At 38.1% G+C, this 25,178-nt stretch overlaps 2 protein-coding genes across 9 annotated transcripts in view; one reads left to right on the top strand and one right to left on the bottom strand.

Annotated features, from left to right (window-relative positions):
• The window catches only part of LOC308073241 (uncharacterized protein), a 319,052-nt gene that overhangs the window by 3,630 nt on the left and 290,244 nt on the right, over positions 1-25,178 (top strand). The window lies entirely within an intron of this gene.
• Positions 354-25,178, bottom strand: part of BEAN1 (brain expressed associated with NEDD4 1) — an 82,947-nt gene continuing 58,122 nt past the window's right edge. For both annotated transcript variants that reach the window (XM_080411196.1, XM_080411197.1), the window contains 3 exons: positions 20,153-20,362; positions 17,409-17,550; positions 354-3,993 (listed from right to left, as the gene is read on the bottom strand). In XM_080411196.1, the coding sequence (XP_080267322.1) occupies positions 3,645-3,993; positions 17,409-17,550; positions 20,153-20,362 (701 nt within the window). In that variant the 3' untranslated portion in view covers positions 354-3,644. The remainder of the gene's footprint in view (positions 3,994-17,408; positions 17,551-20,152; positions 20,363-25,178) is intronic.

The following is a 25,178-nucleotide window of genomic DNA, read 5'->3' as shown; positions in this document are numbered from 1 at the left end:
GTACCTATGTATGTGTTTGTGAGGGTTTCTGATGCTTCTTGAAATGCCTGAGAATATTTCAAAGGTAACAATTTTCACTGCGGCAGTACTGTAGACTCTTCCCTTTCTGCTCTTGCTTAGCTGGGCTGATCCTGGCTGGGCACACATGGACTCGTCTGCCTGAGCAGAAGAGACCTGACTGCTCTGATGGCTGCTTATTCCTGTGATCTCTGACAAATGTAAAATCCAAATATAAGTGGCTGAACTGTGATGTTGCTTAGTCAACAGTTGCTTAGTTGCCTGATTAACAGGAGGCTAAATAAAGGCTGTGGGTAGTACCAAAGTGATACTGACACAATAAAAAGCACAGAGGCTATACATGTATGTTCTTTACTGAAAGTTTTGTGTAAAGATCAATATACTAAAAATCAAAGCAAAAGAGGTGACTACAGAAATACAGTACTGTTATCACGTAGCAAGAAACAGCATGTCCAAACAATTTTCTTTCTGATATTAGTCATGTAATAAATGAAAGGCCTGTGTTAAGCCAGTTTTAGCACTGCCATTAAAATTATGTGAGAGTTTACGATACAGTCTGATAGGAGGACATGAATTTCTTAAGAGGAGTGTTAGGAGACACTGTCAGCTTTGCCAAGATTTTTCTGGGATCTTAAATATTCTTCAAGAAATGAAAACATGTTCTTACTGTATGATTACTAGAAATCTCAATGCTGTTCCAGTTTAGTGTTGGAAGCTGTTAGAGCAGCTTTGGAGCTGTAAACTTCTCTTTCAAGTATTGTCTGTTTGCAGGGTTGGATTCATAAGCTTTTTTTCCCAAAACGTTGTTGGTGTCTCCTCGTTAAAAAGATTAACAAGAGTAGAGAATTTTAAGCCACTCTTGCAAGTGATAGTGGTAAGGTATCACTGAAGGTAGCATACTCTACTTTTAATTCACAGGTGTTTTGGGTTTTTTTAGGGTATTTGTTTATAACAAATGATGTAGCCTATGCATTTAGTGGTAACTTAGAAAAATGCTGCAGTATGGAAGTGTATGTTTTGGTTGGCTTCCATATCTGCGTGACAAAGGAGCTGGGATTATTTTGCTGGACGAGCCCCTCATTGTGAACTCCTTGTGGTGTGATAACCAGATCACTTGCCTTTATAAAGCAGTACACCACAAGAGGGAGTAGTCAGCTATTGGTAAGTAATGCTGCTACATGCAATCCAGATCGCAATGCTAAGGATGTTTAACTCATACCAAATGAAGAAAGGCTTTGAATAGTTTTCTATAATCTTAGAAATGCATTTCTATCATGAGGTAAAATACCCATTTCCCATTTTCATCACAGGGCGACTTAAAATCAGCTTACTTTGTAAACCACAGATAGAAAGTTAGTGGAAGGGCATGAAATCCCTGTCAGGTTAAAAAGCCTAACAGGTTGAAAGGATTTCCCAGCATGCACAGAAACTGTAAACATCTGTAACAGAGTAGAGGTTTTCCTGCCAGGCATGAAAAGCCCTCTGTGCTTGTCTTCAGAAGAACCTTCAGGTTTGTCATATAAGACATGTAAGAGACATGCTTTCAAGGGGAAAAAAATAATCGCATTTGCTTCCTAATATTTGTTTATTAGATTTCCCCCGCCACCTCCCCAGTAGCAGCCTGAAGTAAGCCGGTCTGGTCCCAGTGTCTTACCCTATTCTAGGCAGGTGTCCAAGAGCTGCAGGAAGACACAGCTATGAAAGCGTGTCCTATTCTGCATAAATAAACTGCTGTGCTTTCCTTCATGTTTTATTTTCCTGCCAGTAAAACTGACTGGTACATTTCTATGTTGGTTTTCATTTCTGGCCCCTAATAGATGGTGTAGAGTGTTGTTTCTCTTATTGCAGGATACTTTGCATGCCACAAAACTTTACATTTGTACTTTATACAGAGGAATAGTTCTGTCTGTTAAAAGTACAGATGTGAAACACAGCCTACATTCTGGCAATTCCAGCTAGCGGTTTTGCAATGCAAAATTGTGATTTTTTTTGTTGTTTTGGATATAGTATACTAAGAATATTGAAAATCTTGCTGAACTGCAACAGAATTCTGTTATTTTAGCAAAATACATATTTACTCTTATCTACTTAGCAAAAAATGTGTACTTACCTTATCTCATCATATGCATATGACTCAGTAATGGTATAATTTATACAGCAGTAAGAACCGTATAATTACTTCCCATCTAAGTATTAATTATAATTGTGTCAATCTTCAGTGTTGAATGATGATTACAGTTGAAAATTATTTAGTATTTACAAAAAAATCTAAGTGCAATTTTAATAATTTGGATGATGCTTCCTCTAAAACGCGATTTTATATTTACTATACTCATTTTTACATATCCTTCAGTGGGGGTAGTCTGTTTTATCAGAGTAAAAAAAAAAAATACCATTTTTTTCACTGAAAATACCTCTAAGATTTAGTGGAGATGAGCCTCTGATAACTCTACTAACACGTACTGGTTGAACATGTAGTTTAGTTGTTACGTGGAGACAGGGTGCTTGTGTACTGTGCAAGACTAAACTCACATCTGCAGTTTGCCTCTGCTGTTCCTGCCAGTGTGCATCTCCAACTTGTATGCACTTACCAAATGAACATGTGAGTGAACAGAGGCTAGATTTGTGGGTACCAAAATTTCAGTGAAAAGGATCATGCCTAATAAAAGAGGGTTCTCTGTTAACTGTGCATGCCAAGTCCAGCATCTATGATTTATATCACACTAATGCAATTACTAGAGATCAAGGTCCTTTGTAACACTACAGGCTCCTTACTGAAGAAAGAGACCAGTTAGGGCCTGAAAATGCAGTCATGCCTGGGAGTCAGCATGAAGCATCTTCTGGGATTCCAGGCACTGCCCTTCATTGGCTATAGCAAGTCCCTGTGAAGGGCATGCAGCTCCCAGCCTGCACACAGCTGTAGTTCAGCTTCTGTAGGTAAAGCCAATTGGTGTTTGGGTTCCCATTGCCACCTCTCCATCGCTTGCTGCTGGTTTCTTTTTGAGGAAGACTGAACAGCAGGCTTTGCAATGCTCTGGAAAGCCTGGTACTGGCCAGGCTTTCCAAAGGAAAAATGTGACTCACAATATTATTCTCCTTTTTCTTTCAATCCTGTATGGCACTGATAGTCATATTTTGCAGGCAGTGCTCTGTCTCTGTCTAAGGAAATACATACTTAGACAAAGCATTGTTTAAAAATACTTTGTTGCCAAGACACTGAATGAAATGTACTTACTAGTGAAACCTAGAAAGACAACAAAATGCTCATCTTTTTCCTTCTGCTTTAAAACATGCGAACTATCATAAAATCAAGTAGGCTTGACTGGATAACATGTATCTATGTTAAGAGTGGCTGATTTCAATGTGTTTTGAAATGCTTCAAAAAGGTCAGATGCACCACTTGTCACTGCTGCTCTTTTATGCTGTGTGATGTCATGGAACACTTTGAAGCACAAAGAGGGAGGATTAGGTAAACTTTCAAAATTCGCTGTAAAAAATAAAATCCCATTGCATCCCTGTTTAAAGATATAAAATAAGTAAAACTTTCAGAGGTTTTGTTCTTCCATTTAAATGTTTTTTGTTGGTCTGAGTTCTTCAGAAGAATTGAAGGAAAGAGCCACTTCTATTCACATGATTTGGTTCAGAAGGGTCTGGTAGTCAGTGGAAGTATTTTTCAGTACTTCCATTGGAACGAGTGGGATGGGGATATTCTGTTCACACACTACCGTCTCGTACAGGGGAGCAGCCTCCAGAGCGAGAGATGACAAAGAGATGGATGAAATGGGCTGCTGCAAGTCCTGCAGCCTGACTGCATAATTTGCAGCTTGTCCTGCAGTCCCAGATGCTGCTGCTTCTTCCAAGCTAATGTTTATAGATATTTCATTTCTTTGACAAGGGTCCGTAAGAGAATATGGGGGAGGATCATCTGTGGGAATATATATTTGTGTTGCTCCTGGCCCCACACATTCATCGTAGCTGAAAGAAAAAAATAATTTTTCATTAGATTCCTGTAAAAAATGCCACAGTACATTATTTTCAGCATAACAGGGGCAGGTAAAGCGAGAAGAAAAGGATCATCTGGTGTTTTGTTCCTCAGCCCACATCCTTGCTTATCCTGCCATGTGAGACACTCGAGAGCATAATACTTAAAAGCACATCTCCAGCTACCTAAAGATAATCCCAGAGGTCTCAGTGAAAGTTCAGACCCCATCCTCCCGCATGAAAGTAACATCTGTGGCAGCATTGTTCTGCTGGGGCCCCTGAGGATAAGCCCAGCTCCTTACAGCCTGTTATGCAGGAGCAGGAGGAATAACACTGCTGGCTCACACAAGGCTGTGCACGCTGCACCAGTCACGTGAGTGTAACACAGTGGGGACTCAGTCCTGCTCTCAGCTGCTTCTAAGCAGTGAAGTTAGAAAATGGCTGAGGAAAAGGAAGTGGTGTTGCCATTTTAGTTATGAAATAAGGTATAGAGAACTTTAGATGGACTCTAGAGTATAATGTCAAACGGTGTCCTCCTGACTCGCAGGTCTCTGGTGCTCAGCCAGCAGTTACATGTGGTGGGTTGTCTGGGTTGCAGATCTGTGCTGGCAGAGGCAGCAGGATTTCTTGCTGAGGTGCAGAGTTGTGATGAATAATCTTGACAGACTCATGCTGGTCATTCTGAGACTTGGCAGACTACCTGTCATGTTCCTCCCAAAAAAGGAGGAATGCAAGACAGACCAATTTGTGGGGTTTCTGTGAGGAGCCAACTCAGGTCTATCCAGGCTTGTAGTTCTGTCTGTGTCACTGAGCTAGAGCCAGGGGAACCTATTAATTACCTCCTCACTCCACTGCCATGCTCAGTGCTTGCTGTCCCTGTGTGAACACAGACTGACACCTCAGACTGGAGCTCGGACTGCACAGCCTTGGGAGGCCCATGAGGGGTAAATAATGAGCCTGAATAGACCAGTGTGTCTTTGTGCTTGAGTTTTCCCATGTTCTTTGTTGTAGGAAGGGGATGGGACAGAGTGGACGTGAGCAGGCTCCATGCATTTGCACTGTGCTGTGCTGGCACTGCCCAGCCCTCTGAGCTTACGGGCTCTGCAGAGGTTGCACTGTGGCCCTGAGAAGGGCTGAACCAGAACTGGTGGATCTAGTCTGTTATTTGGGTGGTCTGCTGCCTGACTATCTTAGCATCACCTGTTTTGTTTGTCCACAAACTAAAGCTGACTCCGCTTTTGCTATCAAATCAGCCCAGGTCTAGTTGTCTGAAGGAAGGTCTGGTTTTCTGGTTCACTGGCTACAAAGGTGAGGAAGAGTCATAACATCATCATCTTAAATGTTGGACCTGCTTTGTTGGTGGCTGTCTTGTTTAACTGTTTCAGGATAGCTTTAAATCCAATTCTGAAGAAGGGAATGTTTCCTGTAAAATACCTCAGTTAACCTGAAAAACAGTTCTGCTGGAGCCAGACAAATTAAGAACCTATTTCCTCAACCACACTAACTGCAGAGCCATTAAGATTGAGGATATTTCCTGAAACTTATGATATTTAGCATATGGCTTCCCAGTAGACTGCAGGCAGTCATTCTGCCCCCTGTAATTGCATTACTGCCAGGCTAAACCATAGTTAATAAACCTTACTTGTAGGTTGTAAGTGGCTTGCAGCAGGGCAGCTTGCACTGGTTAGAGTGAGCTCCCATCTACTGCAGTCAAGGATGGAGGCCCTGCCTTAGAAAATTACTTGGTTTTGCTGCATTCATTCATACCTTTCCCTCAGAGCGCTCCTGATGATTTTGATGATATTGTTCCTAGTCTGGGTGATGGAAGTGGTTTTTGGGGAAGGGAAAGGTAAGAAAGTGAAATCTTAGTACTAGGTTACTAAATAACTCAAATATCCACAGATGGTTTTATTTTTACCTCCCTTTTATCTTATTTTTATATTCATGAGGACAATGGTTTTAAATTCAGATCAGAAAATTTTAAATTTCCTGTCAGAAAGAACGGTGTTTAAAAACAAATCTGTTCTGAAGATCCTGAATTGGGCTGCTAGATACTTCTAGAGGTCGAATTGTTTTTGTATAGCATGTGGAAAAGATTTCAGTCCAGCCTCTATGAAGGCCCCTGAAGCTTTCAAGCATACCTGATAATATTTTAAGAGACCTTAGACCTCAGGCAGAGATTGAGGACATGATGTCCACAACTGGTCATGAACTCAGCAAGAGTAAAGGAAGAGCCACTCTTTGCAGGATTACTTACTATGAGATGCGTCTTTAGTTAATTTACATTTTGCTCACCCAAATCCTAGTGAACTTATTTAAAAACTTTCCGTGGTTTTTGACTGACTTTAATCAGGTAAACAAAGAGCACCGACATAGTGAAAGTGTTTCAGTTTTGAAAAGCCCACAGTAATGTGAGTTTCAAGGTAGAAAAGTTTGAATCTTCTTTGCTGAGATACAAAAGAGAAGAAGTTCCTCTGCCTCCCGATTCTGGGCAGAGGCCCAGCACAAGGGAAATCTGCCACTGACCTAAAGGAGAAATGGGCACAGTATGAACCTTCTACTTACTGTTGTTACATGATCATCTGCATTTCTCTCCCTTGGATTTAATTTAATATCTTTCATGGACTGTAGCTCAGCTCTGTAGAACTAACATGCTCCGTGGGATAAATAGTGAAATGATCTTGTGTGAAGTGGACTTTTAAGCATCAAGACAAATGGGTAGCAAATTACGGTATTCAAGACCTGGCATTTTAGTGTTTAGTTTCAAATATCAGTATGTTAGTGTTAGGGTACTTTTTCTTCATACATATGATGGATTAAAAATATTTCTCTCTTTTTGTCCCAACTCCAATGCAAGTGATGTTTCCCCCCTCATTTTTGGCAATTAAGATCACATTTTAAAAACTGAATAGGGCAGTAAAGAACACATGCAAGATTCTCAATCAAGTAACTTTTTGGCACCTTTATAGATGTGCCTGTACATCATTGTGGCCAAGGAGGCAAGTACAAATCATGCAATTAGCTTTTTTTTTTTTTTTTTTTAAATAACTTCTTGTATTTCATTAGCAATTTATGATTTTGATACTGTTTCCTATATTCTCTTCAAAGCATGGTATCTTTGCTTGTAATGCTGACATTGCAAACAGCTATTGTTATAATACTAGTAGTGAAGGCTACAGATGAAAGTTCCTGTGTTTTCTGTTGAGGATAGAAAGGAGGTGAATTAAGGTCATACAAGCAACTTTAATTGTGTATTCTTTTTCCCCTGGTTTCCAAGTGTGTTGTGGATGGTGGTTGTTGTTTTGGTTTTGTTTTTTTTCCATCCTCCTTTTAATAGCCTCAGTAATTTGGTTGTGCTTTCAGTACTGTTATAGAGGTACTCCTGTAATATAACTAATGAATTATCAACACTACAAGCATGAATTTTGTTTTGCATTCTCTCCTTCAAAGAGACCATAATATGTAAACTTATTCAGCTTTACCAGATCTTTTTGTATTAGAGGATTCTAAGCAAGTATAATAAGTAATACATAATTTGATAAGCACCCACTGTCCATGTATGTTGGCAGTTGGAAAATCATTCCTCAAAAGATTTAAAGGATTACTTACAAAAAATTGTAACAGAAATAATTTCTTGCAGCTAATTGCAGTGGGTGATACTGGAATAAACCTTTACTGTTGTCTTAAAGTAAAGCTTCATGTTTAAGGAGGAGAGGTGAATGGACTCTTGCATTTTACTGCAGTGACGCGTGTATCGTGAACGAAGTGGTATGGCTAAGTTGTCCTGCAGTGTGAGGTCTGCACCTTTGACAGAGCTTTTAGGTCTCTTTATTCACAAACTAGAACAGCATGAAGAAGCTGCTTTCTTGTCAGCTACTATGGAAACCTTGATACCACAGGGGCCGAGAGGTACTATGTAATGATGGCTACCACTACAAAGAACCAGTGCATCCATAACAATCAGTAATGATGATTCCTAATATTAAAATTATACTGTTACATGCAAGTAACTTAAGTATGGCAACTTTCATCTGAGAAGGTGGCAGCTGTAAAGCTTAGATGTGTAAAGCTGTGGTTTCAGTATGAGCCCATGTCCATTTAATTGAAAGGAAGTGTCTGTCCCCTGTCCTGTTGCATACTCCCACTGTGTTCCTCGCACTACTTCCTCCAAACCGTGATACCCACTCTGGAGCTAAATAGGCATAAATGTTGTGTGTGGGTGGGGGTTTGGTGGTTTTTGGTTTTGTGTGTGTGTGTTTTCTGGGCTGAATTTCTACTGAATTAGGTACCAAAGTTAGAGGCTCACAGTGTAGTCAGAAGGGCGTCAGTGCAACACAAGGGAAGTAGAAGAGATGGAGCAAGTCGGGTAGGTCTTAGACCACAGCTCACAGGCAGAACTTCTCAGCCATATTATGAAAGTGCAGCCTCAGTAACTGCTAAGGGAATGACACCTATGTATATATGTGAGTTTATATATTTGCTTTGCAACTGAAAATGCAAGAGCATAGAGCTTGCATGACTGAAGTGGAAAACCAAAAATACTTGCTAGTACAGGCAGTTATGAAATGTGCTGTTGTCTACAGTTTTGGTTGGTGGGGTTTTTTTTGGGCCTTGTTTCTTGTCAGAATAAGTTCATTGTCATTGTAGACTATGCTGCTGAGTTTTTAAGGGATAATTATACTCTGAAAGACAGGGAAGGCTGATGGCTGTTAACATCTTACCACATGTAAATGTGATATGCAAAGAGAAGGATGTTGCTTAACAAATACAGCAACTTTTCAATCTGACCTTGTTGACTTGGAATGTTGGGGGCGGGGAGTAACTTCACGAATTTGTCAGGTCTCATTGCAGTAAGTATTAGGATAGGTTTGTTGCTAAGGAAACCCAAAAGAGCTTATTTAACTAGCTGTCGTTCATAAATTATGACCTACTCTCTGGGGAAAGAAGGTTCTACTTACAAAATTTTTTAAGATGCGAACAATGGCTAGTGAAAAAAGGCAAATCTGGGGAATGAAGGGTTCTTCTTTGTTAAATAGATGTCTTTTTGTTTCCTTTTGTTTGCTTTGTTCATTTGTTATATGTTACGACTCCACTAAAATTGGTCCTGTTGCACTGTTTCCATTTTACTGGTGACCCACTGTCTTCTTTTAATAATGCTAAACAGAATCACTAAATCTAGAAAATACATGTGCTGACAGGTTTGTTATGATGAAAACAATACAAAGGATGTTTATATGATGTTACCTGATAAAGAAAACCTGAAATTAGAACAAATATACTGTAAATCTTTAAAAAGAAGATCAAAGGAAAAAATAATGTGTTTGATGACCATGTAAGTAGTTCAGCTGATGATGCTATCTCTGAGCCCGTAATCTACTAACAGCAGGGTTTGTAGGACAGCAGCTTGGAAATCTGTCAGTGTTTCCTTTGAGGTGTTTTTTCTTAGAATACATATATTCTTTGGTGATGTATAACTACCATGAAGAAATGCATCATTCTTGGCAGAACTGCTCTTATAGTGACATATGTCATGAGACAGGATATGTTTTCGGTTTATTTTTGATACTGACAGTTTCCATTTGAGGCACTAGGTACATTTACTAACTATATTTTGGCTTTTTGCATGCTTTCAGTGATTTATTAAGCAGGGCTTTAATATTTTCATATCATAGAAATCCATATCACTGATTGTCTCAGTCATTCACTTAATTTAATTCTTGCACAGTGACTTAGAACGAAGAGCCAAAACTTGTTTATTAAAAAAAGAAACACCCTGAACTGTTGGGGCCTAGTAATTAGGAGAGTGGCAGTGCAAGAGTAAGCAAATGTGGTTAAGTGGCACCTCCTCCTATGCAGTCCTACTTATTGTGTTAGTATGAAATCAATATCCATCTGTGTCTGAGCCTGGGTAGTATTACATCAGAATTTTTGACTCTGACTGATCCCAAGTTACAGTGGGTGAGGGGGTAGATAACAAACATTTAACACCTAGAGATAAAAGCCCACAGTGTCAGCCAGGACAGGGCCCTGAAGGAATGATCTGATGCTCCATAAAATCCCTGGAGTATTTTCTGGAAATGTTTTGTCATCTGTGTTTGAAATGTGGCTATTTAAACAAGGGGGAGACTCCTCTTAAGGTACTCTGGAGGAACCTCTCCCTTTTTGTTCGTTGTAGAGTGATGCTGATCTCTTAACTTAATTGACTTTTAAGCTCCCAGAGGTGCGGTAAATGCACCTCTAAGGTGCCTGCCTGATCTCGGAGTAGGTAACCGTGAACAAATAACACTGTTATTTTCTATTTTAATGTTTTTACATAGTAAAACATGTAACCCAAGGTATTGTTCAAGGCAACATCTAAGGCTTAAGTAACTTAAACCTTGAAGAGACAGGAAACCTGGACTTAATTTTTTTTCTGGCTTATTATTTCTCTTCTTACTTATTTCTGGAATTTTTGATTCCTGGCAACTACAGTAGGACTATTTGTGTTAATAAGCACTAAAAGTATGGATCTTTCTTCTGTACAATGTGTCAAATAATCTTGAGGAATTTGTGAGTCTTTGATGAATATTCCAGATGGAAAATGAAATTAAATGTAAACAGTGTTTTCATGAGAACATATACCAGATAGTATTTAAAACTGGCATAATACAATTTCAACAAAATTGTTCAGCTTTAAATAATTAAAATAAATGTTTTAAATAAAACCAGTCATTCTGTGATGAAGATTTTACATGACACACTTAATCCTAGCATTAAGTTTATATAAGTTTATATAAGAACCACTTGATCACAGTGTTTAGTCTCTGGATTTCTGTAAACATTATACTGTAAAAGGCAGTGAAGCAATGGGTAGTGGTTGAGTTATAATAATAATTTAAGACAAATTAATTTCAGATTAATCTCTTGTAGCCTCCCAAGTCATGGAGTTAATCTACAACGGTGTTCTAAACAACAATACCAAGTTTTGCCTGTTGGCAGGAAGGCTTAGGACCTATTAATATTTGAGGAAGTTTGCCATGTGATATGTTTTAGGATCATATTCCTAGACAGGTATTTGCTGTATTATTCTAGGAATGAATTCTGAGCAGGTGAAGGAAATAATATCTGCAGTATGCAACAGAAAGTTTAACTACTAGGAATTTACAGAAAAATATTCCTTCTTTCAGTACTGTTATCAATGACTTAACAGATTTAAGTTGTGAGTGTTCTGCATGGCACAAATTTTTGGTTAGAAATACTTGCTGCCTCTCTTTCATCAGGTTTTTCTGCTTTCACTGCTGCAGGGTTGTTTAGGTGTGGGTTTTTTTTATATGCAGTAATAGTTTGCACTTCTTGAGTGAAACTGGGACAGGTGTAGAGAAAGGCTGGTCAAGGTGATACAGCATCCCAACAGATGTTTTTGATGACAGAAAGCAAAGAGAACTTTGTGTCTTAGCCTGATAACATACAGGCTGAATGTGAGATTTTTGACTACAAATACAAGAAGTAAGTAAAGACAAAGGTATGGGTATTTGAGAGGAATGGAAATGACCAAAAAAAAAAATATCATAAAATGGCTGTAAACAAATTTAAGCTGAAAATAAGAAGGTTGCCATAATAATTAGGAATTGCATCTGTCCTTAGATATTCTGGAATGAGTATAATGGGGACACAAGATCCTTGCAAACTCTGTTATGGAATAAGTAAACTTCTATTAAAAATGATGACTTGCAGCAGCAGGGGTGGGACTGGGTGACTGCAGAAGGTCCTTTCACGCCTGTGTTCCTCTGATTGAAATGGCTTCCTGAAGGATGGTCTGTTAGTAAAAAATATCAAGATGAAGGAAGCCTGAGGGAAGACCTGTCCATACAACAGATAGAACTTGATGGTACTGCCACTGGTGTAGTGGCATTCACATCAGCTAAGAACCTCACTGGGACTGGACTCTGTTCAGAGATATACCAGAGCTGTGAAATACTAGTCTAGATACGCTTGTTGGGATCTCAGTTGCACACTCTGACCTCTCAATGTCAGACACTAAGGCGGTTTCCCTGTTCACTAGATGGGCTGTGAAATGTGACTACCATGTAAAAATCCCTTCACATCAGAAAGCAAATAACTAAAAACAAAGCAATTAACTTGTTCCTATACTTAACAGTAATTAGGAATAGCACTGGGATGTGGAGAGGGGCTTTTGAGGGTTTAGTTGCTCAGAATTTGGACTTGAAAGAATTGAGAATTTTATCTCCTGTCATAATTTCCAATGGTTTTAAAACTGTCGTATTTCCTTTTTTTTTTTTTTTACTTTACTGACTGAAAATCTCAAGGAAGGTACTGAAATCAGATCTGAACTTAACCACAAATGTCCATCTCATGCTTTGCCAGCTGTCATTGTAACGTGTCAAAAGCTACTTACCTTGCATGCTTGCAGGAAAAGTGGCCTTGGCAAAGGAATATAGCACAACATAGCCAGTTTTTATGTTAGTTTCCTGCAAGCCTAATTCTGTCTTTCAAGAAAATTTAGGAAGCTGGTTCAAGCCTTCTTCGTCTGATACGGCTAACTTCATTAGAAGTGGGGGATGGAAAATAATGTCTTAGAAAAGATGATCTCTCTGTAAAACATAAGCATTTCCTTTTGCCACTTTAAAGTACTTTATAAATGGATTAGCCCATTTAAACAATGCAGACTGAACATGGGTATTAAGAGTACTGGAATTTAACAAGACTAAACAAGACAATTTTCTCTAGAATTGATCCTATATAGATTAGGCAAGATGACCAAATGGGTAAAGTAAGCAGACTTCAAACAAACAAGCAAAAAAAAATCCTAATGTATTCTAATGTGATTGCTAGAGTAATGGGTGATTAACAGCTTTTTATCATAGTGTGCCCCGCAGGACACAATTCAATGTGAAATAAAGAGAGGACTTTAGTGGCTTCCACTAAAACTATACCTGAAGCTAAATCCCTCCATCTCTGGAGTCATTCCTCAATGATGATCTGTTTTAGACAGTCAAGAATGACAGATCAAAAAGGTGATAATCTTGGTAGCCTAAAGGTCTGTACATACCATCAGTATCCAATCACTAAGGAGTGAAAAAGCATTTAGTGGAGTGGGGTGAAATGTGTTTCCTCTGGTAAAAGGTGAAAAGTTGGTAAAATTCCTTTCATACAGGGAACCTTAAATCTCCTCATTGTTCAGATTTTAGAGACTCTCATAAAGAAAATGCAGTTGTTTTTAATTTACTTAGTCCTTGATTAGTACTGTACTTCAAGCCATTTAAAACATGTAAGCTCAAATATTTTTAAACAGCTTTCTTATTACATACATATAAAAAAATAATTAGGAAAGCTTACTGTAAGGGCATGTGTTACAACAACCTCTGGGCACAGTGATCATGAGCACGAGCTCCTGATTTCTCTCTACAGAGGTATTATCTTCACAGTGTCAACAGCATGTGTTTGGAATATATAAAATGACAACTACAGACATCTTGATCAAACTCCAGAATACTTTTTTCATTAAAGGTTTGCTGCCTGTCATGTAATTCCAAATAAAACTCTGGATTTTTTTTTCTTTGATTCTTCTTAAAAGTTTAAAGATACTAAAAATTCAATTAGATTATTTTACGCATACAGTCACAATGAATATTGAATAAATTAGCAAATACTGGATTTACAGGCTTTCCAGTATTTCTTTCAAAGTCATATTTACTATGATGATAGTTAAGATGTTGCATGGAGATTGTTCTTCTATTTTGCCCTGGTTAAATTTGTTCAACTTTCCTATTTTGGGGGGAGAAGAATTCTGTGGTTTATAATTGTTGCTAGATCACCTGGATCATCTGTCTCAGGTGACTGAAGTTTCTTACAAACAAATACTCTGCCATCTCTGGTAACACAAACTGTGAAACGTTAACTTAACCTCCAGCACTGCTACAAGTATCTGTACATGTTAGAAATAGACTCTAAAATACAAACCCCCAATATCTTGAAATGGCTTAGTTCATACCCGCTGTATTTTGGCTTTATATTTCCCTTCTACACCCCATGTAAAATCAATCTGACAGATGTTAACACAGATCTGAGATTCATTAGAAAGTCATTAATTATCCTAATGGGATGTTTATGGACAGGAGGAACACTGTATATTTTGGGCTGTCAAGACAAATTGACCAAATAGCTTCTCTGTAACCACCCTGCAACTATGGCAGGCTAATGACAAAGCTCATACTCCTCTAAATCTAATGTAAAATCTAATGTAAGAATCAAATTGAGCCTCAAATGAAATTTGTGATTAGATATCAAAGTAATTAAATTACTAACATACCAAGGCATTTTTCATAAATTAATTTCCCAATTAAAGTTTTTATATAAATCATATTTTGTATTGGACTTTCAACTGAAGAGATGACAATGGACAGTTCTGGACAGTTATCTTTCCTTCAGCTGTAGAAATGGGTACTCTGACTCTTTGTTTCATCAGCCTTCCCCTAAAATTCCTTTGCCACTCATTTCATGGTTTAAAGCCCACCTGTAAAATCTAATGAAAACATTCTAGACTGATTATAATCATCCTCTTGGCCAAATACAGGTGTCATGCTTTCTACTGAAATAATTTCAGGAAGTACGGTTTTAGCAAAAATGGTATGTTCAAAAAAAATCAGCTCTGCAGCACCTAGTATGCAGTGATTAAAGTTGTTGCCTCTTGCAGGCTGTTAAATGAAGCTAATGCCTTGGTGTCTGCTTGTGGCAGCAGGGCACTAGTTTTCATTCGCGGAACTTTTTTCACTTCAGACATGCATTGAGAGTCATTTGCCAATGCAGTTGCTTTCCTTGCTGCTCTTCATTTCTGTTCTGGTTTTGCTACAGTTGCATTATTAGCTTTTGGGCATGCTAGTTTAGCTTTACATTACATGTTGAACTACACGAATTAGAAGGAGGAATTGCATTAATTTAGCCAGTGCTACATTTCAGTAAAACTACTCTTCAAAACATTATCATATGTACCAAGATTGATCTCAGAGAGTTAATATCTTAAATGCACAAGCATGTCTTGTTTATGCTTTAAGGCTGTGTCTGACAGTTTTCCTGCTGTTAGCACCCATCAGTCCAAATAATCTGCATGCTCTAATAATTAGAAAAAATATACTTTGGTGTTATGCCATGAAGGAGAGTGTAAAGATAGCTATAAAGAAATGTTTCAGGCTTTTACATAAAGCAGTGTATTCATGCAATGCTTCTCAACCAATGATTTTGTGAACAGAAAGTTACAATGGACTATATAATGTATTAATAGTAAGTTTAAATGTCTCTACGTAGCTTTGCTTTCAGCCATCTGCTAAGCTCTACTTTTCCTGAAGTTTTCTCCAAATTGTGTTGCTAAGATATAAAACTTAGTAAAATTTTGATGATTTGCCAGTGCTGTTTTTTCTAAAATATTTAACTATGGTAGCAATGAGAAAACAACAAAACCTGTAACAGTAATCTTTGCTTTTGACCTGTGATGCAGAACTGCAATTGATGGGATAAGCAGTGTTTCCTTGTGTATGCAGAGCCGTATCTTGGGCCCCTGGGGGATGCAGTCCGCTCAGCCCAGAAGGGAATCTTGAGGAGGCAGTGGCTGGACGCCTTTATGTCTCTGTGATCCTAGTATTGATGTCCCACAATAGTTTCTTAGAACAAGATAGGACACAAGATAACTTGTGGTAGGCTTATTACAGAAGTAGTTGGGGGATTTACAGGAAAGCATGGATCATCTAGTGCTACCCTGTATCACTTACGTATCTCCTTCCAAACAGAGAACTCCATAGAGGTGGAAAATCCATCTTTGGGCCTGTTTCAAAATGGAAATGGAAGCAACCTTTGGTATAATCTTAGGAGACCTGTCTGCTAAAGAAATATGTTCTCAGAGCTTGTTCACAGAGTCTGAGCTTGTTCTCAGAAATCTGGCCAACTGCCCACTCAAGCTGTTGCTTGGCTGTCAGCTGGCTGGCTTTTATTAGTAAAGGCTCGTGGGTGTGGGTCCAAAAACCAGTCTAAATTTTTAAGTGGATTTATATGAAGTTCTACAGATTTGGATGCCAGGCTCAGAATATTTTTTTCACATGCAAGCTTTCTGCTAAAATATTTACACCATCTCTAAAAGCTCATTTATGATATAGTATGATTTGTAATACATAAAGGGTTTCCTGTAGAACATGCATGGAACAGAAAAAGCAAAGATCTATATACTGTATGTTCATACTACTGACTTGCTCTATATTGTGTATGTATACAAGCAGTAACAAAAGGGCTGGTCTTATATATTGGTTTAACTAAAACCAGAGTCAGCTTAAAAGGAAGAAAAGAAAAAAAAAAAGGAGGGTGGTGGTGGTGGTCACACCTGTTCAACCATTATTTACTGTTTGTAAGACAGAGAACTACAGAAAGCTTGAAGTGATGTTCTGTTTAAAGCGATTTCTGTTGGTTCATTGGAGGGAGTAACTGAATTCCTTCATTTATTAACCTCAGAGTGCATGAGGCACACACAGGAGATACAGATGGCCTAAAGTGCAGCTTTTGTCACTAGTGATGGCTATTCTTGTATCCTGTGAATGCAGGCACACAAATGTGGAAGGAACTACTATACAATTTCTGGAATAACTATCTTTGGAAAGAGCCTCTTCTAGTGATGTTACCTCCCCAGGCAATTAGAACTGCCTGATATTTGAAGGATGCTCTTCTCCAGAGATGCCACTATGGCTCTCCAGAGCAGGTTTTGGTTAAACAGCTAAAATGGCATCATCCTTCTTTGCAGATTACTAATGTAAGATCAAGATACAACTCCAAACAATTTTCGTCCTATCCTAAATTAGGAAGTTAAGTACAATTAGTAGGTATGTCAGAAAGGTATATTTTCTTCAGTTCTGCTTTCTGATGGAATACTAGGGTTAAGAAAGCTGAGAAGTGAGAGTTAGTGAAAAAATACAGAAAGTTTTAAAGGTTTCTGGCACTTCTTTCTTCCTTTTTGTTTTTTCCTGTTTACTCTGACCTGAACAGTCTCAAGGTCAGTAATAAATGTAACCTGAAAGTTCTTGAAAAAAAGTATGTATTGGCGTGTATTTTTCTCTTGGAATTGAAACTTTGACTTCTAAAATAATTTCTTTCAAAGAAAGGTGTTCATAAGTAGTTCTACTTGTGTGTTTCAGTAGTATGCCATAAATATGATACATTTTAAGGTATTAGAAAATGAGAATTGGCTGCACACATGCCTTTAGTTAATAAAGATATATTCTGCTATGGAAAATTCAAACTTAAACTAAATGAAGTCTGTCTGTATTTAGAGTTTGTGTGGCCTGCATTTTTATAGTGGGTATAGGTCCAGCAGTTTTACTTTCTTCTTTATTAGCCTTTGCAATTACAGGACTATAACTTAGAAAAGTGCTTACCGTGGAGGTGAATCAGGATACATGACGTTGACCTGAGAAAGTGTATCCAGATAGGAACCAAAATCAAAAGCTGGGGGAAACTCCTCCATGCAGGTGGATCTCAGCTCTCCAAAAGAGCCACCATAAGAGAAACCATCTGGAGCTGGAAAATAAGCAATTAATACTTGCTGCTCTTTTCCTCCATGGTGGATTCTCTGAGACAATATAATTGTTTATAACTGCCACAAATTTGAAAATAAAACCTACATCAGGCAGAGGAATTACTGGTATTCTGGAACAATCAGGTTTCCCAGGCTATTTCTATTCCTTTAAGTGCAAGTTAGCATCATCTGTAGATGAACTTTGGTGGTTTAGGTTATTGCACAGGCACTATATAGTTAGTGCTGCCCTACAAGATGCAAGTATCTAAAGCTTTTCTTGTGCCTCAAAGGTTGAAAAGGAGTGTCGATTCTGCTGCATGCAGCTTCAAATATTAGCAGGATTGCTGAAGTTGCCAGGAGTTGCATACACTGAAACCTTGCTAATTCTGTGAAGGTTTTTAAAAAGAGGCTTAGGTGTGTGACTGTAGATATGTGTCTTGAGAAAATGCTGTTCTCAAAAACACTCCCAGAAAGGAGGAAAGCTGGAAAATAGTAGAGAAAAGATCATTCTGCTGCCTGCTCCAGAAGTTTCTTAATGCTGTCATGCAAGAGCTTCATAGCTCCACAAATACCAAGAAGTTAGTGGTATTTTCTGTCTTAGAGGATAGTTAGCTAATGCTCAACATTCTGGGGTAAATTATCTTAAGAATGTCCCAAACACTGTGGAAATGCAACAAACTACTCCCATGACACCATCCCCCCCCCCCCCCCCCAGCTTCCAAATAAAGTAATCCCTCCTTTTCCCTTGATGCATTAAGTACCTGGAGAGGAGGGCCAGCTGCTAAAGTGACATCGAAGTAGTGTCTCTCAACAGAGGGTAATGGGCAGGACTCACAGAACTGCCTCTTCCTCCTTCTGGCAATTTTCACCTCTGCCAATGTATTCTCAAAAAATTTACCAGGACTAATCCTGTCTGTTGCGCACTGTGCTTTCCTTTTGCTTAACAAATGAAGAAAGCCAACTTCACAGTGATTCCCGCGGCTCCCATGCTGGCCATGCTGAGATATTAGGATGGCATGTGCTAATGTAAAATTTTCACTTGGGTAGACTGGCAAAATATAGTTTAAGATTACTCTTTTGAATTTCTCTGAAAATATCACCATGCTTTTATTTCTCCATTTCTCTAGTACTGCTATTTCTGACAAGGAGGTTGAAAATTGTCCTTTATGTTTTTGCCTGGCCTCAGGGTTTTAAAAGGAGCTGAAATTAACATAGCAGTAGATTTAAATGTAGTGATTGAATCTTAATGGTCAGTGTTTTATCGTTCCAAAATATTACTGTTCATGGGTAAAACAGTCCAATTTGGGTTTAACTATTTAATCCCAAATTTAGCTGCTGAAAGGTAGGAAAAACAGATGTTACAACATTAGTAGACATTAGTTGTCTGGGTATTTTTTTTTTCTTTTTCCCCTCTATAGGTTACCACAGGAGATTGCATTTCACTTCTTTTGGAGTCTAAAATTTATTCCCAAAACATAGATGTTATTCACTTATCTGGATAAATGTTTCTGGAAAAGCCAAAAATAATTATTCCTGGCTCCCGGTGGACAAACTGATCTTAGGAACTCTTTCTTTTAGACATACAAATTTCTAGTCCAAATAATTAAATGCAGTACAGTTGCCTAGTGGATACTTGATATATGCCAGCAAAATCAAGATTTGAGCCAATGTATTATTATGTGGCTCACTATTACTATCTTTTCTATATAAAGAAAAAAACTCAACAATATGCAAAGAACTGTACTCTCATAACAAACTGCAAATGTAGGAGCCTAACTACAGATGACACAAATGTTGATGCTCCACCCAATTCCTTAATCTATTTAGCATTTGAATTTTTATTAGATGAAGACTTACAAAGTAACTTTTTGTAACTATTTTTTCCTTAAATATATAAATAATCTGATTCTGTCATTTCTTTGACAATGTGATTATTAACTTCTGGTCAGCAAACCCCAAACTGGCCAAAAATATAATTATACAATTAACTCCTCCATATTCCCAAACCCTTTTAAAGTACAGGGAGTTTTGTCAGGGAGTAGGGGAACAGGAATAGGCACTTTTTTGACAGCAAGCCAGTCTCTTTAATGATGCTGACAGTTGTAATGACTTTGATGTCATCGATGACATCATTAATGATGCTGACAGTTGTAATGATGTTTTGATGCCCTGATCTGTTTATATCCAGTTATTAACTTTTGTGGTCAGAGAAGAAATAATTGCCCCTTTATTGTTGTAGGTTGGTGCACACTGCAAAAGTGAAAATATTCCTGGCTTTCCATCAAATAGAAATTATATTGTATGCTATACAAAGTCTGTAATAGGATATGAAAAACTACCAGCAGTCTAGTGATGGAGAAGAAATCTTATACCTTATCAAGGGAAAATAAGCTGTTTAAGAAATGCTGTTGGCGTTGGCCTTGTTTATTTTAACCATTAACTACAGAGCTTGTACTATGTGAATTCAAAGTTGCTGTGACCTACTTATCCTAATTTTTTAATTTATTTTTTTATCCCTTGCACAGCAGCCAGATGTTCTTTGTTGCCTTTAGCACCAGATATAGCAAGATAATGCTTAAATTTATTAATAACTGGGTATCTTACCATAAACAGCTTCTCTCCTCAGATGGGGGTGTCTTAACCGTCCGTCCTTTCGCAGACTGCCAACAATGATTGTAACACAGGACAGAAACAGCACAAGTCCAATCACTACTCCAGCCACCAGAAGGGGTGAAACAAGTAAACTGGTATCATTTCCATTTTCACCGTAGCTGGGGAATTCACTGGTTGGGCTGCTCTGGTTCAAGTGAACTTCTGCACAGCAGAGAGAGAAAGAATGTGTCAGTTGTGAAAAGAGACATTTACAAAGTATGGTTATACAGATGCCAAAACTAAGTGCTTTCAAAGTCCTAAGAGACAGCCTGAGACAGATCCATCGTAGAAATTCACTTTTATGGACAACCTATTTATTAGCCCATTTTCTGTAGCCGTTAGTAACTGACTCTGGGAAAGTCACATGGCAGTTGTTTCCCAGTTACTGAGGAATATCCTGCTAGAGTCAATATGTATGTTACATAATTTTGATTGCTTATTCCTGGAAAGATTCTTTGTATCATGAATTGACTGATGCTGAAAGAACTTAAACACACAAGGAGGAATGTGAAAACTCAACAACATGGGCTCCAAGTGGAACAGAAGAATTGCATGTTGTTAGTAGGTATGAAAAGACTCCAAGGTTTTCCAGTCGAAGTTTCAGGCAAGAGTGATATGGAGGAGCATGCTTTTGTAGCATAGGGCATGCTTTAGTTTGTGGGATGTGTCAGCATCCCAAAAAACTGATTTGGAGCGGAGAGGGGAAGAGATTAATTGAGTAGGATTTTTAGTGAGGCACTGGAATTTCATCAAAGGTGTGGCTTTTTACTAGGCAGAAGCTTGGGCAATGTGGTAGTCCTCTTGGCCTTAACATCTAATAAATTGTTGAAATAGAAAAGCATCACAATGAGCACTTGAAATTTACACATTAAAAACCTGAAAGTAAATAAACTTAGTTTACTGTCCTTTGGGGTCCCCCGTATATTTAAACAGTAACGCAGGGATGGTGCCAAACCTGTGCTTTAGTCCAGGCTTTCCTAGTGTTCAAACTGGCTACATGCCTTGCCGAGAGGTCAGGTTTAGTGCAGTCATTCTCATTTCATCCTCCCTAGTTTGGCCTGATACTGTGTAAGGAAGGAGCTATACAGGCAGGCAGATCTCACCTTAAAACAGTGTAGAAGTACTGTGGTGCCGTAGGTACCCTGTGCTTCAGCAGGTGACCACAGACTAAGCTGAGCTCTATCTGGCTTGTGTGCCTTTGTTCCAGGCAAACAGTTCTACACAGCAATGTTTCTACACTTACTTCCACCCCATTCTGATTTTTCAGTCAAAATGCACTCAAGTTGTATGTGGCAAAACTCTAAATGCTTTCCTCCGGCAAAAAAAAATAAAATCCCTAGATATATTATTTAAGTTAAATAATAAATCTGCTTAAGGGAGAAAAATGGAAAATGCAAAAATATCCCAAACTATGAAAAGTCAGAATTACTACAGTAATTTATTCCCAAGCCAACTATCCTTTGGAGACAACCTAAAGAGAATCAAACAGTAAGTATTCTCTAGAGAATCAGAGCGAAATATGTTTATACATGTGAATTAATGGACCATAGATGTATTTATGGGGGATTGTACTGCTAAAGGAAGGGAGGTAAATGTTTCTAATGATAGGAATAAGGTTTCAGGACTTCAGCAGCTGAAATCCCTGCTTAAGTAAAAGGCTCCATATGTTTGTTTGTGGACAAAAGTTTGGGCATGCAGTAAAGTTAACCAAATTTAGGCCTAGGTCTTGAAAAGAAGTTGCAACAACCACCCATTTTCCTATTCTTAATCCACAGTTTATTACCCTACCACCCCATCCCCCCAAGCCCCGAAATTAAAAAGAAATCTCCCTTTAGCTGCTCAGGATCAGACTACGTACTGAGTAAACGAGAGTTTTATTGATGCAAGAAATTATTGGAGATGCATATATACCAAGACTAACTTTCAAATATGGCATGGATATATTTTTATATCTGGCTATATGCCAGTTGAACAGATAAATGATTTTTTTTCCTACAGAAACTAAGGCTAACAAAATTTTGCTCTTTTGAATGTTCTGTAAAGTGAATGTGTGGTTTTAGAAGTGCAAGTGCTTTTTACGTGGATAGATGTTAGCAGACAGTTTTCAGCAGTGTTTTCCCCACTCTTTTCCTTTGGGATATACCACTTCGTGTCTTGCAGTCACAATAAGCTTAAAAAGATGATGATGGCTTCAAGCCAATGTATATTATCATTGGCTAACGCCTGACATTGAGAGAACTGACTAGAAATATAAAAAACCTCGGGAATTAGCATGTAGTAGGGTTTTCGTTAATTTTTTAGAAGTCCTTGACTGTTAGCTGAAAATCTTTATGAGTAATTAAGATAAACAGCCACAAAATATGCTGAGTTTTTACAAAGCATTTTATGCCAAAAGAGAAAACTGAATTTTCTGATAGTGGAACTGATTCTGTAGCATTAAATCAAAAGGGTATGAAAAGCTGTCCTACTGAATACTCTTAGTGCAAAGAGTTTTCAGGTATGGGATATGCTTGAGGGGTAGGTCCTGCTAATCTTACGGCCTTTGCACTAGTACTAAACTTCCTCAGAGTTTACAAAATTGTAATCATGTTTCTCATCTGTACAGTTGTTTTAAACTATGTCTGTTGGTATTGCATACAGTTCTGGACCTGGAGTTGGTGATAAAACTGCCTGTCAAGTTCAGTGGGAAAGAAAAGAGGCTGCTGCAGTGACTGCTGCTTTGAAATCTTTTGAAACTTGGAAAACTTCTAAATGATCCTCTTACCACGAAGGGACTGTCTAAAGAAGAGTAGACCAGTGTTTTGTGGTGTGTGGTCGTCCACCCCCCTTATTTTTGTTCTTTTTTTTTTTCAGTTGTGTATGGAAACCAACTGGTATCTTAACACATTGACTGTTTTGGAGATTCCTGTGGTGCCACCCAGTGTGAACACTAATATCTGGTCCTGTTTTGCTTTATAGGAATTTAACAGGTTAGCAGTGACTTCAGATAGAAATTCCTCTATCTTACACTCTCCACCTGTACTTGAGGTGTTATTTTTTATTTCAAGACAGCCCATTTATCTAGCATGTTCTCAGGGCTTCTTTAGCTGTTCCAAATCTTGTCTATGTTATCTCCAATTTCTCACCATCATGAATCTTTCTCGTTTTTAATGCTCTTAATCTAATTGAATGCAGCCTTTGGTAAAGACAAGATATATTGAAATATTACTTTTATTAGAAGGAAGGAGTAACTCCCTTTAGCCTAGCTCCTAAAATAATATGAAGTAGATAAACTTCTCTTACGGTATTATTTTAAATTACACACTGAGTCTAGTCCTCTAGACTTTACAGACTGACTGACTACTATGGGAATTACTCAGGTGACTAACAACTACAGAATGAGATGCTATGTTGGTATAAAATCTTTGGGTTTTAATTTTTTGGAGGTAAACAATGTCTACATTACTTCTGGCAAAGGAATGTCTTAAAAATTTTTCTCCTCTTGCCCAAATACATCTTCTATTGATAAACTGTACATTGCTGTATATAAAAATGCAATGTTTTTTCATTCAGAATAGAAGTATCTGGAAATGTATGTGAAGCCCATAAACACAACAGCAATACTAACCTTTTTTTTTCTTTTTGAGGTAAGCTGTATTTTTTCCATGAAACTGCAAATTGTAAACAATATATCCATAAATGTCATACTTTATATGTAATTCTCTAAATATGAGTTATATTGGATGCACAAACCATTGCTTTTATCCAGCAATAGTAGTTGTGTAACTAACCAGACACGGCACAAATGGAACATGCTGGCTGTTGCAGCCATGAATACAACACAAGGGGCACATATGGCTGAGCGAACAATTTAGAATGAGAGTACTAGTGGAAAATTACCTACACTACCCGTTCAGTGTTAGACAATAAATTATCAGTCTGCAAAATCCCTTAAATATCACATTATATTATTTTACCCAGTGCTCCTGCCTCTCAATAAACCAACTTGTAAAGTAACTCCACATAACTGAAGGAGGTGTAGCACAAACTGACTTTTTTGGTGTATGTTGTGCTTTCTCGTTCTCATTAACTGTCTTTGAAGGGACATTTCTCATCCCTTTCTGACTTGGCAGTAAGTAATGTTGAAGTTTCAGTAGGGTCAGATCCTGTCAGAGTAAAATGTCTTGGGTATGCAGATGTGTCATGGGAGCTTGGTTCAAATAAGATGTAGCCCTTTATTAGGAGTGGCTTCTCTCTTCTTCACTGTTACCTGCTTCTACCCCAGCTGAGACAGAAGGGCAACACTACATACAAATGAAATACTGGAATAGTTGTGATTGTGTTTTTGTTGGTTTGGGTTTGTTGGTGTTTTTTGTTTTTTTTTCCTCTGAAGGCGAATCAGCTCTAGTGAAGCCATGATTGTCTCTGTAATTAATACGGTTTTCTTTGTTCCCTTAAAAAAACAGAGATTATTTTAAAGCTGGATCTGCTAAGATAAGCAAGTATCTTCCCCTGGTTTAAAATCTATCATCTTAATAAAGATGATAATTCATGTTATCACTGGTGGAGAGGATGAGACATGGAGTGGTTTTGTCTCGACTGAAATGTGCATGAACAGTTCATGAAGTGTTCATGTGTTGTACTGGAAGGATTCTGTGTGCAGAATATGCCTCTACATCCCTGCCAGCCTCAGTTAAGTCTTGCCTGAGGACAGAATGGCCTTACTGATTACTTGCTGAACTAGAGCTGAAGCACACTGACAGAACAATGTTGTATTACATGTACGTATGCCTTAGGTTAGTACAAGTTGTTTAGGGTTGATCTAGTGCCTCCTATTACCTTCAAATATGCTATATTAACAAAGTGTACAGGACCGGAAATGAGTAGGAGGAAGCTCAGTATAGCATAGTGAATAATATGCTTTGATTTTTAAATGATTACGACAAAGTGTCTCAAATACCAAAGCAATTCAAAGCATGTTTCTGGTATCTTTTTTTTT

Source organism: Falco punctatus, assembly GCF_963210335.1.
Source record: "Falco punctatus genome assembly, chromosome: 14".
NCBI lineage: Eukaryota > Metazoa > Chordata > Aves > Falconiformes > Falconidae > Falco > Falco punctatus.
Note: the sequence above shows the minus strand (reverse complement) of the source record. Positions and strands in the feature narration are given on the sequence as shown.